Source organism: Gossypium raimondii, chromosome 2, assembly GCF_025698545.1.
Source record: "Gossypium raimondii isolate GPD5lz chromosome 2, ASM2569854v1, whole genome shotgun sequence".
Taxonomy (NCBI): domain Eukaryota; kingdom Viridiplantae; phylum Streptophyta; class Magnoliopsida; order Malvales; family Malvaceae; genus Gossypium; species Gossypium raimondii.
This window is the reverse complement of record NC_068566.1, coordinates 47,086,756-47,102,625: the sequence shown is the minus strand read 5'-3', so window position 1 is coordinate 47,102,625 and position 15,870 is coordinate 47,086,756. Positions and strand designations below refer to the sequence as shown.

General features: G+C 31.6%; 1 protein-coding gene and 1 long non-coding RNA gene across 5 annotated transcripts in view; one reads left to right on the top strand and one right to left on the bottom strand.

Annotated features, from left to right (window-relative positions):
* Positions 1-2,557: 2,557 nt before the first annotated feature.
* The window catches only part of LOC105789258 (disease resistance protein RPV1), a 59,129-nt gene continuing 45,816 nt past the window's right edge, over positions 2,558-15,870 (top strand). For 2 of the 4 annotated variants that reach the window (XM_052627698.1, XM_052627697.1), the window contains exons 1-6: positions 2,558-3,055; positions 4,351-5,494; positions 5,604-5,954; positions 6,036-6,914; positions 7,016-7,463; positions 8,225-8,340. In XM_052627698.1, coding sequence (XP_052483658.1) covers positions 2,580-3,055; positions 4,351-5,494; positions 5,604-5,954; positions 6,036-6,914; positions 7,016-7,463; positions 8,225-8,340 — 3,414 coding nt within the window. In that variant the 5' untranslated portion in view covers positions 2,558-2,579. Of the gene's footprint in view, positions 3,056-4,350; positions 5,495-5,603; positions 5,955-6,035; positions 6,915-7,015; positions 7,464-8,224; positions 8,356-8,436; positions 9,009-15,870 lie in introns of those variants that run through there. The other 2 variants (XM_012616572.2, XM_052627699.1) reach the window with 2 other exon arrangements.
* Positions 8,625-15,870, bottom strand: part of LOC128039272 (uncharacterized) — a 52,988-nt gene continuing 45,742 nt past the window's right edge. Inside the window, exon 3 of the long non-coding RNA XR_008193788.1 lies at positions 8,625-8,675. This is a non-coding gene — a long non-coding RNA (uncharacterized LOC128039272). The remainder of the gene's footprint in view (positions 8,676-15,870) is intronic.

Sequence of the window (15,870 nt, the reverse complement as noted above, 5' to 3'; positions counted from 1 at the left end):
CAATTTATTCAAAAGACGTAGTGTTCCAACTTGACAATCGATTTAAACATGTAAAGAATTGACTCAAAAGAAGCACTATTCCAACATGATAATAGATCCAAAAGAAACAATATTTTTGGAAAATTGCAAAAATCTTAAACCTTGGGGGCTACTTATATGTTTGGGAGGGCCATAGTATATCTACAAAGAGCTAAATTGCAAAAATTTTAATCCTTGGGGGTGCCATGGCCCCCTGGGCCTCTATTAGGTTTCGCCATTGTCGATTTGAATAGAGATGTTAAATTAATTGACCCACAAATTGTTTTGAGCCTGATTGAATTGAATTTTTTCCCAAATTTCTTAACATTTTATATAGACATCTTAACATTTTTTAATGTTTACATTATAGTATCATATGTATTACTATAGATTTATTTTTTGAAATAAATTATATAATTTATAAAAATAACATAATATAATATATTAGAAAATTAGTAAATGGCTCAGCCTTGAATTTTTATGCCCGAGCCCGACTCGTATTTTAAATTGGACTAACTTTTTGTCCAAGTCCATTTTTGAGCTTGATAATTTTGTCTAAATCCTCCCAAATCTCGAGCGGGGATTGGATGAGTAGCTCGACCCAGAAGTTAAAAGGTTAAAATATGCCATAAGTTATTGTACTTTTAAAAATTTTGGAGTTTAGAATACGTACTTTTATTTCCAGAAATTTAGTCTCTTTACTTTCCGATGGTTAACATTTTAAATTTTTTTGTTAAATGTGTTAGGGTGGCATTTTGAAATTAAAAAAAAACTTATTTGGTAACCACGTAATTACAAAAATGATGTTGTAATTAACTTGAATTTAACAAAAAAAATTAACAGTGTTAACAATTGGATTTGAGTTTTGAAATCTCAAAAAATAGAGGGACTAAAATCCTTAAAAATAAAAATATATGGCTACCAACTCACATCAGTTTGGATTTGACATAAATCTTCGAGAAGGCATAATGAGGTAAGAATATATTCTCTTAAAAACTAAATATTTAAATCAGAACACCCAACTGATATTTGTTTGATATTTTAAGAGAATTTTTATGAACAAATTCATGTAATAAAATGAATTAGTGTTCCAGCATAAAGAGACATGATCCTATTCGAATAATTACACTCTTGAATGAAGGGGTCAGCTAAATTTTAGTTATGGAGTCACAACAATAAAATTGATAATTAGTAGCACTAGGTTGTAGAGTTCTCTATAACAAACGTCGGAGACAGAATTAATTTGTTTCACTATGTTTTGGATAATAGTGCTACTCGATCTAGACTTTAGACCATGAGCTTGTTAGTACTTATCAACCATTTGGTGCTCAACCTTTTTGTTAATATTATTATTTGAATAATTAGTAAGTGTTAAATATAATGGTAAAACATATTATACTTTTAAGAAAAATATAGATCTAAATTTTAAAGATAATATTATTGAGAAAAATAATTACGAAAAATATTATTTGAATCGAGTTCTTCCTAAAATATTGTGAACCAAAAAATTTGAAGGCTGTAACGAGGATTCCACTTTGCATTACCAACAATTTAAACCTTAACCTTATCCCATCCTCTTCACTGCTTTTATTGCACTGAAATTGGTTAGCCCACGAATTTATTATGTTAGGTGAAACAGTTGGGGCCAGAATTTTGTTGAAGCCCCTCTTTAATTGCTAATGGTCTCAAGTCTTGGAAACTCCAAAATGAAAAGTAATTGAAACGCGTTTTCTAGTACCACTATTTTCCACACCAAGTACTTGGGAATTATTCTCCTCCTCTCATGTCCTCTATATTAAATGTGACAAAATTCAATATTTATTTAAGCACGTTAAATTTTTTTTGAATTACAATAATAAGTAATGCTCGAATAACAAATGTAAGTAGCGCGATTCAAATCTAGGCCACATTTAGGGTGATGAACAACCTTAATCATCAAGCTATCACATGAGATTCTCTAAGCACGTCAAATTTGATGATTCATATATATAAATTGTTTTTCATTAATTATATTAAAATTTTGAAATAGATATGGTAAGAATATTCGTTGAATTTTCTTTTTCTTCACTTGGTGCTTCAATTAGGAAAGAAATCTATGGCATACCACAAAAAGGATATGAAGATCCTTAATGAGTATTGGAAAATATTTAAACAATTTTGTGCTAGTTGCCCTCAGCATGAAATTTTGGATCAATTACTCAACCTTACCCTTATCCCATCCTCTTTAATTGCTAATTTAAGGCCGACAAATCATTGTTTAAGGTCTGATAATATATATTTTTTATAGTGTACAACTTTTACCTCTGTTGAAAAACTCTATTCAAATAATATTTTTAATAAAAATGTTGAGCACCAAATGGACCGTAAGCATGACTCCGAAATGAAAAGCGATTGGAACATGGTCGACATGAATTTCTTCGGTGGAAGGATTGACCCACCATGAACTGCCACTTGACAGCTACTAATATCTGCTTTTCCATCCGTATATGTATATATATATATATATATGCTGGAACCTTGTTATTACATAAAAATACAGGACAACTTCATTTTCTTCTTCAATGACAGTGTCAGAAATCTCGCGATGTAGTTATCATGTATTCTTGAGTTTTAGAGGTGAAGATACGCGTAAAAGTTTCACGGATCATCTTTACACAGCTTTGGTGCACTTAGGAATTCAAACATTTAGAGATGATGAGGAAATCGAGAGAGGGAATAACATAAAAGATGAAATTGAAAAAGCAATACTACACCACTCCAAAATTTCTATCGTTGTTTTCTCAAAGAATTATGCTGCATCCACATGGTGTCTTAACGAACTTGTAATGATATTGGAGCACAAGAAATCCTCTAAACATAGTGTGTTGCCAGTTTTCTATGATGTGGATCCCAGTCAAGTCAAGAACCAGACGGGAAGTTATGCAGAAGCATTTACCCAACATGAACAAAACTTCAAGTCCGAAACCAACATGGTACAAAGATGGAGGAATGCTTTAAAAGAAGTTGCGGATATAGGAGGCATGGTTCTACACGACAGGTACGTTATACACATAATCAAGTTCCATATGGTTACTTCAATCTTTTTCATTAAGACTTGATAGATAGAGTAGAAAGAAAATTAATAGAAAATATTGTTAGGTAGCGTTTGGAAATTAAAATGGTTACTTTAATCCATTTTAAAGGGTTAATTATAACTCAGATTTTAAATTATTTCTCAAACATTAACATGTTTTAATTGAGTCATTAAAATATTAGTTTTGTATCAATAAGGTCTTTCTATCAAACAAGTCATCAGCTTAAGCATGCTCGAATCTGATGTGGAATGTTTTTAAAACACATAGATCAAATTTTAAATACGTTTGCTCCTATCACATGAACAACTTGGATTTGACGAGTTAAAAATAAAAAGAAATAGCCTCTTTAATTTAATGACACTATTTGTGGTTTTCTAAGATGTCATTGTTGGTAATGCAAAAGAATATTTTGAATTGCAGAAAATCCTCTGACTGTTGCAGAAAATATTTTTAGAATATTTTCAGTTAGGAAAATCCTTTGGTATTTTTGGAAACTAAATCTGTTATTTTACCATTTTGCTCATCAAAAAATAGTATAAATAGGAGGTCATTCTCCCACCTAACACAACAAGAGAAAAACAACTTCTCTATGTTCTCTAAATTCTAGTGTTCTACAAAATTACACGAGAGAGAAATTCTGTCTAAAAGATTAGGTTTTAAGCAGGACTGTTTGGAGTATTGTCAATCGTGTTCCATCTTCTTTATTGGGTTTACGAATATTGGAGTATTGTGTTGGGGGGTAACATCCACTATACGATTACACTCGATCAGGGCGAATTTGCCTCTAATATTGCAGTGGTTCTTCCACGACACAATGATTCTTATTTTATTTACATTCAGTTTGGTCTCCTTAACAATTCTATTTTGCGGTAGTATATTTGCAATAATTATATCCAAGTTATTCGTGTAATAGGTCTACACATATTTAAAATATTACAATAAATAAAAAATAAATATATAAATTCATGTAAATAACATGAATTTATTAAACTTTCACAAAGAGAAAGTTGAAATTTTGAGTATAGGTTGTTTCTTGAATGAATTTCATTAATTTTTATGTTGCTTTATTTGATTTGATTTGATTTTGAATGTAATAATTCTATCATATATGTTGAAATGTTGCATTAGTTTCTTATTTTACTTGAACATATAATCTCATAAAACAATCAAAATATATGCAAGAAAAGAGAAAATACATTAGTAACTTTTACTTAATTTCCAAGATTTTACTATTGAGTTGTATTTTTTAAATTTGCAGGCATGAATCACAATTCATCCAAGATATTGTTAAAGAAGTTCAAAATAAACTTCATCTTATTTCTTTGTATGTCCCTCCTTATTTAGTTGGAATAGATTCTCTCGTGACACAAATTAATCAATGGTTAGAACAAGATGGGGCAAATAAAGTTGGCATTGCAACTATTTGTGGCATTGGAGGCATTGGGAAGACAACCATTGCCAAAGTTGTTTACAATCAAAACATCCTGAGGTTTGAAGGTTATAGTTTCCTTGCTGATGTTAGAGAAACAAGTCAAGATTGCAATGGTTTAGTCCGTTTGCAAAGGCAACTTATTTCAGATATTCTTAAAGGAAAATCACATAAAATATACAATATAGATAATGGAATTAACAAGATCAAAGAAGTTGTATGTTGTAGAAGAGTTCTTCTCGTTCTTGATGATGTTGATGAATTGGAAAAAATAAGAAAATTAATGGGAACTCAAATTCCTTTTCATCCGGGAAGTAAAATCGTTATAACTAGTAGAAACCGATGCCTATTGAATGCACATTTTATAAGCCAAATGTTTGATTCGGAAGCATCAACTAGCTGTGGAGGCTTAAGCAAACTATTTGAAGTAAAAGAATTAGCTTCAAGTGAATCGCTACAACTTTTTAATTGGTATGCTTTTGGTCATAACTCTGTGCCTGAAAGTTCAGTGGCATATGAAAGAAGTTTAGTGAAACACTGTGGTGGGCTTCCGTTAGCTCTTCAAGTTTTGGGCTCTTCATTATCTACCAAAAGTGTGAGTTCTTGGAAAAGTGCATTGGAGAAATTGGAAGAAATCCCTGACAGCAAAATTCAAAAGATTCTAAGAATAAGCTATGATTCTTTGGAAGACGATCATGACAAAAATTTATTCCTTGACATAGTTTGTTTATTCATTGGGAAGGATAGAGATTACACGACTACAATTCTAGATGGTTGTGATTACTATACAACAATTGGAATTGAAAATCTAGTGGGCAGGTCTCTCTTAATCATTAATGAAAGAAACAAGCTAATGATGCACCAAATGATTAGAGATATGGGACAAGAAATTATTCGTCAAGAATCTTCTGATATTGGGAAACGAAGCAGATTGTGGCATAAGAACTCGTTTGATGTAATAAGAGAAAAAATTGTAAGAAACATCATTTTACTCAACTTTTTTCTTGTGTGCATGTAAACTACCTTTTTTATTATTATTATCAAATTTCTTTTTATTTTTTAAAAAAGTTTTTCTGATGCAGGGTTCCAGAACAGTTAAGTGCCTCACAATTAACCTAAAAGGATTGCTAGAAGACAAGGCTAAAAGGACAAATACAACTCTACATTTTCCAAAGCATTCCAAAAGTCAGTTTCTGATGGCAAATGATGTTGATATGGAAACTCAAGCATTTGCAAAGATGAAGAGACTTAAACTGCTTCAACTGGATTATGTAAGACTTAAAGGAGACTTCAAAGACTTTCCCAAAAGATTAAGATGGTTACGTTGGCATGGGTTTTGGATGCAATCTTTTCCGGTGGATTTTGATATCAATGAACTAGTTGTTCTCGACATGCGCAACAGTAAACTTAAACAAGTTTGGAAGGATACAGAGGTATGATATATACTAATTTTCCTTCTTTTTGTGTGTGTGTGAAACAATAAAATATAAATGAAGGGTTTTCTTTTTGTGCAGTGCCTCCCAAATTTAAAGATCCTTAATCTCAACCATTCACATAGCCTTCTTAAAACCCCAAGCTTTTCAGGACTCCCTAGCCTTGAGAAGTTGATGCTCAAAGATTGCATAAATTTGGTGGAAGTTGATCAATCCATTGGTGAGCTAAAGATGCTTACTTTCTTGAACCTTAAAGATTGCACAAGTCTTAGGAAACTTCCAAGGACAATTGGTTCATTAATATCACTTGAAGAGCTTATCTTATCTGGTTGTTCAAGACTTGATGATGTTCCTAGGGAGTTGCATAATATGGAATCATTGAAGGTGCTTAATTTAGATGAAACTGCCATATATCAATCAAGATTGGGGTTGCAGTGGCTCTTACTGAAAAGAAGCAAAGGATTGGGTTTCTCTTGGGCATCTCTACCGGGCTCTTTGGTAAAGTTAAGCCTTGAAAGTTGCAAACTATCTGATGATGTCATTCCCAATGATCTTTGTAACTTGGCCTCCTTGAAATCCTTAAATTTAAGTAGAAACCCAATTCATTACTTAGCCGAAAGCTTAAAAGAACTTACAAAACTTGATGAACTTGTACTGACTTCTTGCACTGAACTCCAGATGATTCCAAAGCTTCCATTCTTGCCCAATGTTTCTGGGTTCTCGACAGTATCTGCAGTAAAAAGCTTTAGGTCAATTCTTCCATGCTTCTTTTCTTCCAAACGATGTGTTATTTTTGGATGTGAAAAATTGACCGAGGTTCAAGATATATTCAAGTTGGAGCCAATTGAAAACTTTGATGCGGAAGAGATTAGAAGATTATTCAACGTGAATTCCGTCAACAAAAATCGAGTGCAACTTTATAATTGCCTAACGGACAACATAATGCTTGCTACCCCACAGGTCCAATAGTTCTCCAACTTAAATTTTAAATCTTTTTCTTTTTGTCTTATATTACTTAATCAACACATTCGTAATCATCTAACAGTTTTCTTTTCTATCAGGTCTTGCAGGAATGTGGTATAACAAGCACATTAATTTTAGGAAGTGAAGTTCCGATTGGGTATAAGCATCGCACTAACGAGCATCGAATCTCTTTTCTTTTGCCAACACCATCTCATCCAGATGAAAAGATTCGTTGGTTCAGCTTATGCATTGTTTTTTCTTTAGATAGTGATCAAATATTGGACCTTCCACCAAGTGTCTACATTTTCAATGAGACCAAAAGGACCACGGGGAGATATTGCTCCAGTTTCATTGGAATTCCTAAGACTAACGATAACACAATGTTGTGGTTGATCCATTGGCCAGTAACGGATTGTCAGTTTGAAGGTGGTGACCTTGTGAGTTGCATGATAGTGCCTATTCATCTCCGCATAAGAAAATTTGGCGTTACTTATGAATCCGAACACAACATTAGATATGAATATGGTTTTTCATATTTATCTCCAGGTATGAGTAGATTTCAAATAATTATGTTTATGGCATATTACCCAATGCACTATTAACATTAATGAGTAAAACACATGGCTAAAAAGATAAATCCTTATTGAAACAATGAATTATATGAATATCTAATTGTGTTTTCAATGGTAAGATTGTATTTTAGTTAATACATCCTATTATATTTATTTTAATGCCCCTTTAGATTGTTTGAACATATGTTTCCTTTTAGATGTCAATAAAAAATTCAAAAATTGATATATGTTTCTCTAAAAGACTTTCCAATACAATAAAAATATTACTTAAGAAATCTGATCATTTAATAGATTCTGAGAAAAATTTAGCTTAATAATAAAATAATAATTATAAAATTATGTTGCAATTGAGGTCTAATCAAAATAAATAATTGTTTGATAGATGATTAATCTATCACCTAAGTGGAAACTAAAATAATGGATGAAGTTAAAAGTGGTATTTTTAAAGTTGATATTTTATATAAAATAAAAGATACAGATATAATTGATTTTTTTCAAAAAGTGTATAATTGGTTATTTCTAACAAGTCTTATAACATATTTTAGTCATAATGCATAAAATTAGTTGTTTGATATTTTTTCATACACAGTTTGAACCCGTATTATATGGGTGTCTGATAAAAACTTTAATCAACGTTTTTTTTCATGTCAAAACCAATACTTTGGTATTATAATAGGCATATTATGTTGATGATCATTAAAATTGATAAATAACACATTATTGTACACATTTTAGGAGATGAGGTTGCCCCAAGAAATATCAAGATGGACCTAACTAAAAACTTACTCAGTTTGGAATCTTATGGAAATGTTAAAGTGCAACTTTGCAGTTATATAGAAGAATCAAAAGTGGTTTCTTCCCCAAAGGTTCCTTACGAGTTCCAAGTTTCAAAATTTATTTATATACTATATATTTTTAATAACTAATTCCTTAATCCAATGCTACAGGTACTATACGATTATGGCATAATTACAACATTTGATCCAATGCCATTTGATTACTATGGCCACTACTTTGGCAATCAAGCTGGCAAGACTGAGGTTTCATTATCAGTGCCCCCAAACTTTAGTCGAAAGATTAGTTGCTTCTTAAATTCGATTATCATTTTTTCTGCCAAGAATGATAATACAAATGAATTTTTACCATTCCTTGAAATTGTGAACGAGACCAAAGGTACAAAGTGGACCTACTCCAAACATTTCACAGGAATTCTTGGAACCAAGAATACCTTATACTGGTTTACTTGTTGGGACTTTAGGGGTGGTGAACTAGAAGCGGTGATCGTATTACTCTTCGGGTTCTTTCAGATTTATCTGTGCTAGAATTCGGTATTGACCTTGTATTTGATTATGACCTAGATGACAACCCCAATTCTTTCAATCAGTTGCCATGGATGAGTGAATGTTTTAAGTATCTTCTTGGGGCTTTTATTTATATTTTGTCAAAATCCCAAAAAGACTTGTATAGGTTGCAAAGTTTAGTCAAATCTTGACTATTGTAGGATTGAAATGAGGTAAATGAATAGACATTGCCAGCTTGGCTTGGTTGATTTCATCTTATATTTAATCTCTATTCTTTTATGTAAGTTATTGATATTGATTATTGGTAATCCAATTAACTTGTGCTTTCAATCAGATGATGTAGGTTAGTTGATTTCCTTCCTGAGCGGAGGGCAACTTGGCTTGAAGTTCATGGGTTACCTCTGCACTTATGGAATAGCATGACTTAGAAAAGGTATTGGATTTTAAAGTTTTAATAGGCTATAATTTTGTAAGAATAACGAGTTTTAATGGGAATTTGGATTTAATGTTTTACTTTGGGTTTGGGTTTGTAAATAGCTTATGGTCTAATGGGTTTAATAATTAAAATCTTAATTGATTTATTCGTTTTAAAATTTTTGCATGAAAGTGGGTGCAATGTCATGGAAAATATTTATTGATGCGAAGAATACTTTGTATAAAGCTTATAAAGTATTCGAATGAGATGATTCGACTAATTTAAAAGCTTTTAGGAACCTAAACAGAGGTTCTGGGAAAATTATCATGATTTTCCTTACAAGGATAAGTTGCCAAGTTATGCAACTGATATGTATATTGATGATATCGATTGGAATCCAAAAATTGATCCAAAAATTTTCTGAAAAATTAAATTGATTTCATGATGGAGAAGAGGAGGAAAAAGAAGTAGACGTACTGAAGTGCTAATCGAGCATAAATGCATCGACCTCACCAACCACACCAGAATATGCTTGTACCTTAGGGTATCTTGAGCTGGTGATACGATCTTGACCCTTAAGGTATTAAAGAATTATCAAATATAATACATACATAGTGTAACACCCCTTACCCGAGACCGTTACCGGAGTCGAGCACGAGGCATTACCTAACTTAACTTACTAGTTTAGAGCATAAAAATTTGCTTTTAAAAATTAATTCACTCACGTTCATTCAATATGTCCCTAAAAAAGAATCTCGAGACCCTAAATCATGCAATAGAAACAGTTCAAGTCCAAACCGGGAACATTAATTACTTTTCAAATACTAAAACAAATTCACAATAAAACTGTCCACCTGCGCAACAGTCACTAATTAATTATAACTCAAGTTACGAAACTCAAAATTTAGATCCGTAAATTTTCCCTGAAACTAGACTCATATATCTTCTTACCATAAAATTTTCAGAATTTTTGGTTTAGCCAATTAGTACAGTTTATTCTTTAAACTCTCCTCTGTTTCACTATTTGACAACTCTGACCCCTATTCACTAAAAATTAATTATCTCATTGTACAGAATTCGGATAACATTCTCGTTTGTTTCTATTGAAAATACACTCAATTTCTTTTATAATTTCTTTATAATTTTTACTCTTTTATAATTTCTTTGCTTTAACTATCATTTAAGCATACACAATACCAAAACACATTCTTATATAGCCAATTCAATAGTTAATCATTATCGAATATTTACTTGCTACTTCTTAGCCATATCATAAAAATACACACAAACTGACCAACTCCCAATACATGCCATATAAATCAAAAAGTTGTTTAACAAAATCTACCGGAGTAAATCGGGATAGTGTGATCGTTGATGTAGATCCGATCCTCTGAACATATATATATCAATCTACAAGAAACAATAAACACACACAAGTAAGCTTACAGAAAGCTTAGTAAGTTCATAGGCTCATAATAAAATCTTACCAAAATTTCACTAACAACATTAATAAACAAATAAAAATTCAACATTTCCTGCCAACCACAATCTCAAACAATGAATCTATCCAATCGAGCTCAATATCAGATGTCAACTTCTATTTCGACATTTAGCTTCAATTGCACTTACAAATACCTGTCAAATTAAGGATCATCTTACAGAATTGAGTACATCGTTTGCCCTGATGGGTGTCGAATCCACCAATATAAACCTACACCTAATTTTGCAAATTTAAGCAGTACAGGGAGTAGGGTAGATCCCTCAGAGACTGGGTTTACTGCAAATTGTTGCTCTCTTGACCAGATTTATGTCGGGGCAGTTGTCGTGCCCAAGAAGTTAGGGGGAGGATAAAATCGAAAACCAGGAACCTGAAATAAATAAACAAAATGCGTAAAAAGTAAAAGCTGAAAATAAAATAAAATAAATTAAATAAATCTGAAGAAAAATTAATTAAAATAAGCTCAGCTTTAGGCACGAATTTTTCCTCGTTTTTGAATCGATCCTCGAAATTAGATGAACTCCTTTTACCAATAAGCTAGTTATAGCTATCAGGGACGCCTCAGACACCAACTCTTCCTTGTGTAAATTAGTTATGGAACGTCCAATAACTAACCCTTATCGATCGAACAACCAACGAAACGTTAGTGATTTAGAACTCCGGCAGCTTTGCGTTCTAGAAGAGCCTAGCTCGAACCAATACCCTCAACCCGTGGGATATTTAAATCCAGTTACTACTTCCTTTGACGGAACCAAACAACAATCTCTACTTGGCACGCCAATATGTTCACGGAAAACCGATTAGACAATCGATCATTTCAAAATTTCAACTATACGTCTAACCACACTAAATCAAACGACGTCTTTTTTGACTTAATGTTGATCTGACTTTGTGAGTTGACAAAATCATACTCTTAATCCAGAGAAATAATAAGTACTGGAATTTAGGAGTTAAATAGCTCGGGTTCGTAACTCACGAGTTTTGATGAGGCTAATTCCAACCTAAAGCTGAAAATGAATTTAGTTAACTAAGGTTTGGGGCATGTTGGTATTGGATAAATTATATAAGGTAAAATTGGGTGAAAAGGATTGGTGGCGTGATTAAGTATGGGGGCTGGAAATTTAGTAATTTATTAAAGTGGGGTGGTTGACTACTGGAAATGAAAAGGGAATTTGAAAAAGGAATTGCAAATGGCTTAAGTTGGTGGTTACTAGGAATTAATAAATTGAAGGAAAAGAAACTAAAGGCAGCAAATAAATTCGTGAATAGGAAGGAGAGAAAGTATTGAAAGATGAAAGCTTGATATTTCAATTGATGATTAAAATGAACAAAATAGACCACTATTTATACTAGTCGCTTTGCTAAATTCAGAGCAAACTAGTATAGAAAATCAAGGAAAAATATTCCATGATATAACAAAAATCTCAAAATAATCTCCCACTAAGTCAATAAAAATTTCAGCTAATTATTCTTGGAAAAATTCTACTTTGGCCCCTCATTCTTTGCTTCTTTCTTCAATCTAGCCCAATTGTTTTCTTTTTCTTCTATTTAGCCCTAAATTGCACCCTTGCACAAAATTCAATAAAAACATGGAAAAATTAGTGGTGCACTTTCATAAATTAACCAATTTAATTACATAAAATATGTAACTTTAGCATTTAATCAAATCCCCTCTACTTAGCTTATGCTACTCCTCGAGCATTATGCATGTATCTGCAAAAGGGAAAAAATTTCCTCCAAAATAGGACTTGGCCCTCATGGTTTGTACAATTCAACAATTTAATCCTAGCACATTAACATCTCAAATAACCTAGCCTAAGAAGTAAGTAAATATATATTGGAATTTATTAGAGCTTGATAGACTTACCCTTTATTTTATTATTTTGTACTTAGGACATTTTCGAATTTTTTGACGCGAGACATGATGACAACCCAAGCACCATGTTCCGGTTACTCAATTCAGACGTCTCTAAGCGGGTTATTTCACCCTAGTCGTGATACCTTGTTAGCGGAGTGAGTGCAAAGAAATTAGACAGCCACACAAACCTTTTTACGCGAGATATGATGACAACCCAAGCACCATGTTCCGGTTACTCAGCCCGATGTATAACCCCAATTTTTCACTCTTAACATTCATATCAGAGGCGCATTATTTTTTTTTTGTTTTTTTATTTGAAAGACGATATAAGGTAGGCAGTCAAGCAAACTCATAATTCCTAAAAATTTCTTACCCACTAAGTCTAGGTTATTAAAAAGTTTATGTGTAAAGAACTAAATAGCTAAATAGGTCAAACCATAAGTGTACCATCCCAACTTATCAAAAGAAAAATTTACCTTTTACCGAAAACATGCAAAAATAGTGATGATAGATAAGTAAATTTAGAACCAATTTATGTTGGAGTTTGAATCGATTCAAACAATAATGAATCGATTCAAAGTGTTAAACACCATTACTTTACAACTGGATTCGTATGAAAATCATGCAGATAATGAGGTGGAAGACCCTTCCTAATGAATTGATTTTATCTTTTTGCTTGTGGTATGGTTGTTGATTTGATTTGATTGTTGATATATTGTATTATTGGGTTTGATATTATTAACAACTTATATTTCTTAAAAGTGAAAAAAATATCGATTATGCTTTCATGGTGTTTTGTTAAGTTCAGTTCCTTTCGAACAGATGAATATATAGGAATAGATGGAGAATGGCGACGAGGCCCTTTTTAGTTTCACTACGTAAGAATATATGATTCAAGTTTGGATCCTAAATCAACATATCAATGATTGTGTAGATGAGCAGTTTTTAGTATATCATTTAAATTAAAAATATGTTTTATTAATAAACATAACACATAGTATAGGAAAATACTATATAATGATTTCTCGATTTAATCTAAACATTTGGTATCAATGAGTTATCAATACTTATATACACCGGTGTAAATTAGTTCTTTTCCCTTAAACTTTCTATTGACCGTGTCAAAAGTAAAGGGAGATTCCCTCAATATTCGGTTGAGGGCAAATATGTAAATACACTGTATAAAGTATGAGGAATCATTTCTCTTCTAGAGTAAGAACAACCGTAAATATACCTTTGCTTGCTTCACAAGTACAGCAGGAGGTTTGAGGGAAAAAGAACTTACATACACCTGTGTAAGTCAATATTGATAAGGGACCAAATGAATATCAGCAGTGAATTTATGTAGGAGTTTGAATCAATTTAAACAATAATGAATTAATTCAAAACAACAAACAATCAATTGAAATAAGCGAAGAATCGATTCAAACTCCAACATAAATTCTTTGCTGATATTCATTTGGTCCCTTATCATTTTAGGCAATCAAAGAAGTAGAGAATAAAAGGAAATGCTACGCAACAATCAAAGAAGCAAAGAACAAATTAATTAGATGTGTTATGTAACAATCGATTTAAACATATAAGCAATCGATTCAAAAGAAGTAATATTCCAACATAATAATCGATTTAATCATATACACAATCAATTAAAAAGAAGCAGTATTCCAACATAACAATCAATTTAATCATATACACAATCGATTCAAAAGAAGTAGTGTTCCAACTTGACAATCGATTTAAACATATAAAGAATTGACTCAAAAGAAGCACTATTCCAACGTGATAATCGATCCAAAAGAAGCAATATTTTTGGAAAATTACAAAAATCTTAAACCTTGGGGTGCTACTTATATGTTTGGGAGGGCCATAGTATATCTACAAAGGGCTAAATTGAAAAAATTTTAATCCTTGGGGGTGCCATGGCCCCCTGAGCCTCTATTAGGTTTCGCCATTGTCGATTTGAATAGAGATGTTAAATTAATTGACCCACAAATTGTTTTGAGCCTAATTGAATTGAATTTTTTCCCAAATTTCTTAACATTTTATATAGACATCTTAACATTTTTTAATGTTTACATTATAGTATCATATGTATTACTATAGATTTATTTTTTGATATAAATTATATAATTTTAAAAATAACATAATATAATATATTAGAAAATTAGTAAATGACTCGGGCCTTGAATTTTTATGCCCGAGCCCAACTCGTATTTTAAATCGGACTAACTTTTTGTCCAAGTCCATTTTTTGAGCTTGATAATTTTGTCTAAATCCTCCCAAATCTCGAGCGGGGATTGGATGGGTAGCTCGACCCATAAGTTAAAAGGTTAAAATATGTCATAAGTTCTTGTACTTTTACAAATTTTGGAGTTTGGAACACGTACTTTCATTTCCAAAAAATTAGTCTCTTTACTTTCTTATGGTTAACATTTTCAATTTTTTTGTTAAATGTGTTAGGGTGGCATTTTAAAATTAAAAAAAAACTTATTTAGTAACCACGTAATTACAAAAATGATGTTGTAATTAACTTGAATTTAACAAAAAAATTAGCAGTGTTAACAATTGGATTTGAGTTTTGAAATCTCAAAAATATAGAGGACTAAAATCCTTAAAAATAAAAATATATGGCTACCAACTCACATCAGTTTGGATTTGACATAAATCTTCGAGAAGTCATAATGAGGTAAGAATATATTCTCTTAAAAACTAAATATTTAAATCAAAACACCTAACTGATATTTGTTCGATATTTTAAGAGAATTTTTATGAACAAATCCATGTAATAAAATGAATTAGTGTTCCACCATAAAAGAGACATAATCCTATTCGAATAATTATACTCTTGAATGAAGGGATCGGGTAAATTTTAGTTGTGGAGTCACAACAATAAAATTGATAATTAGTAGACTAGGTTGTAGAGTTCCCTATAACAAACGTCGGAGAAAGAATTGATTTGTTGCACTATGTTTTGGATAATAGTGCTACTCGATCTAGACTTTAGACCATGAGCTTGTTGGTACTTATCAAACCATTTGGTGCTCAACCTTTTTGTTAACATTATTATTTGAATAATTAGTAAGTGTTAGACATAATGGTAAGACATATTATACTTTTTAAAAAATATAGATCTAAATTTTAAAGATAATATTATTGAAAAAACAATCACCAAAAATATTATTTGAATCGAGTTCTTCCTAAAATATTGTGAACCAAAAAATTTGAAGGCTGCAACGAGGGATTCTACTTTGCATTACCAACAATGTAAACCTTAACCTTAACCCATCCTCTTCACTACTTTTATTGCAC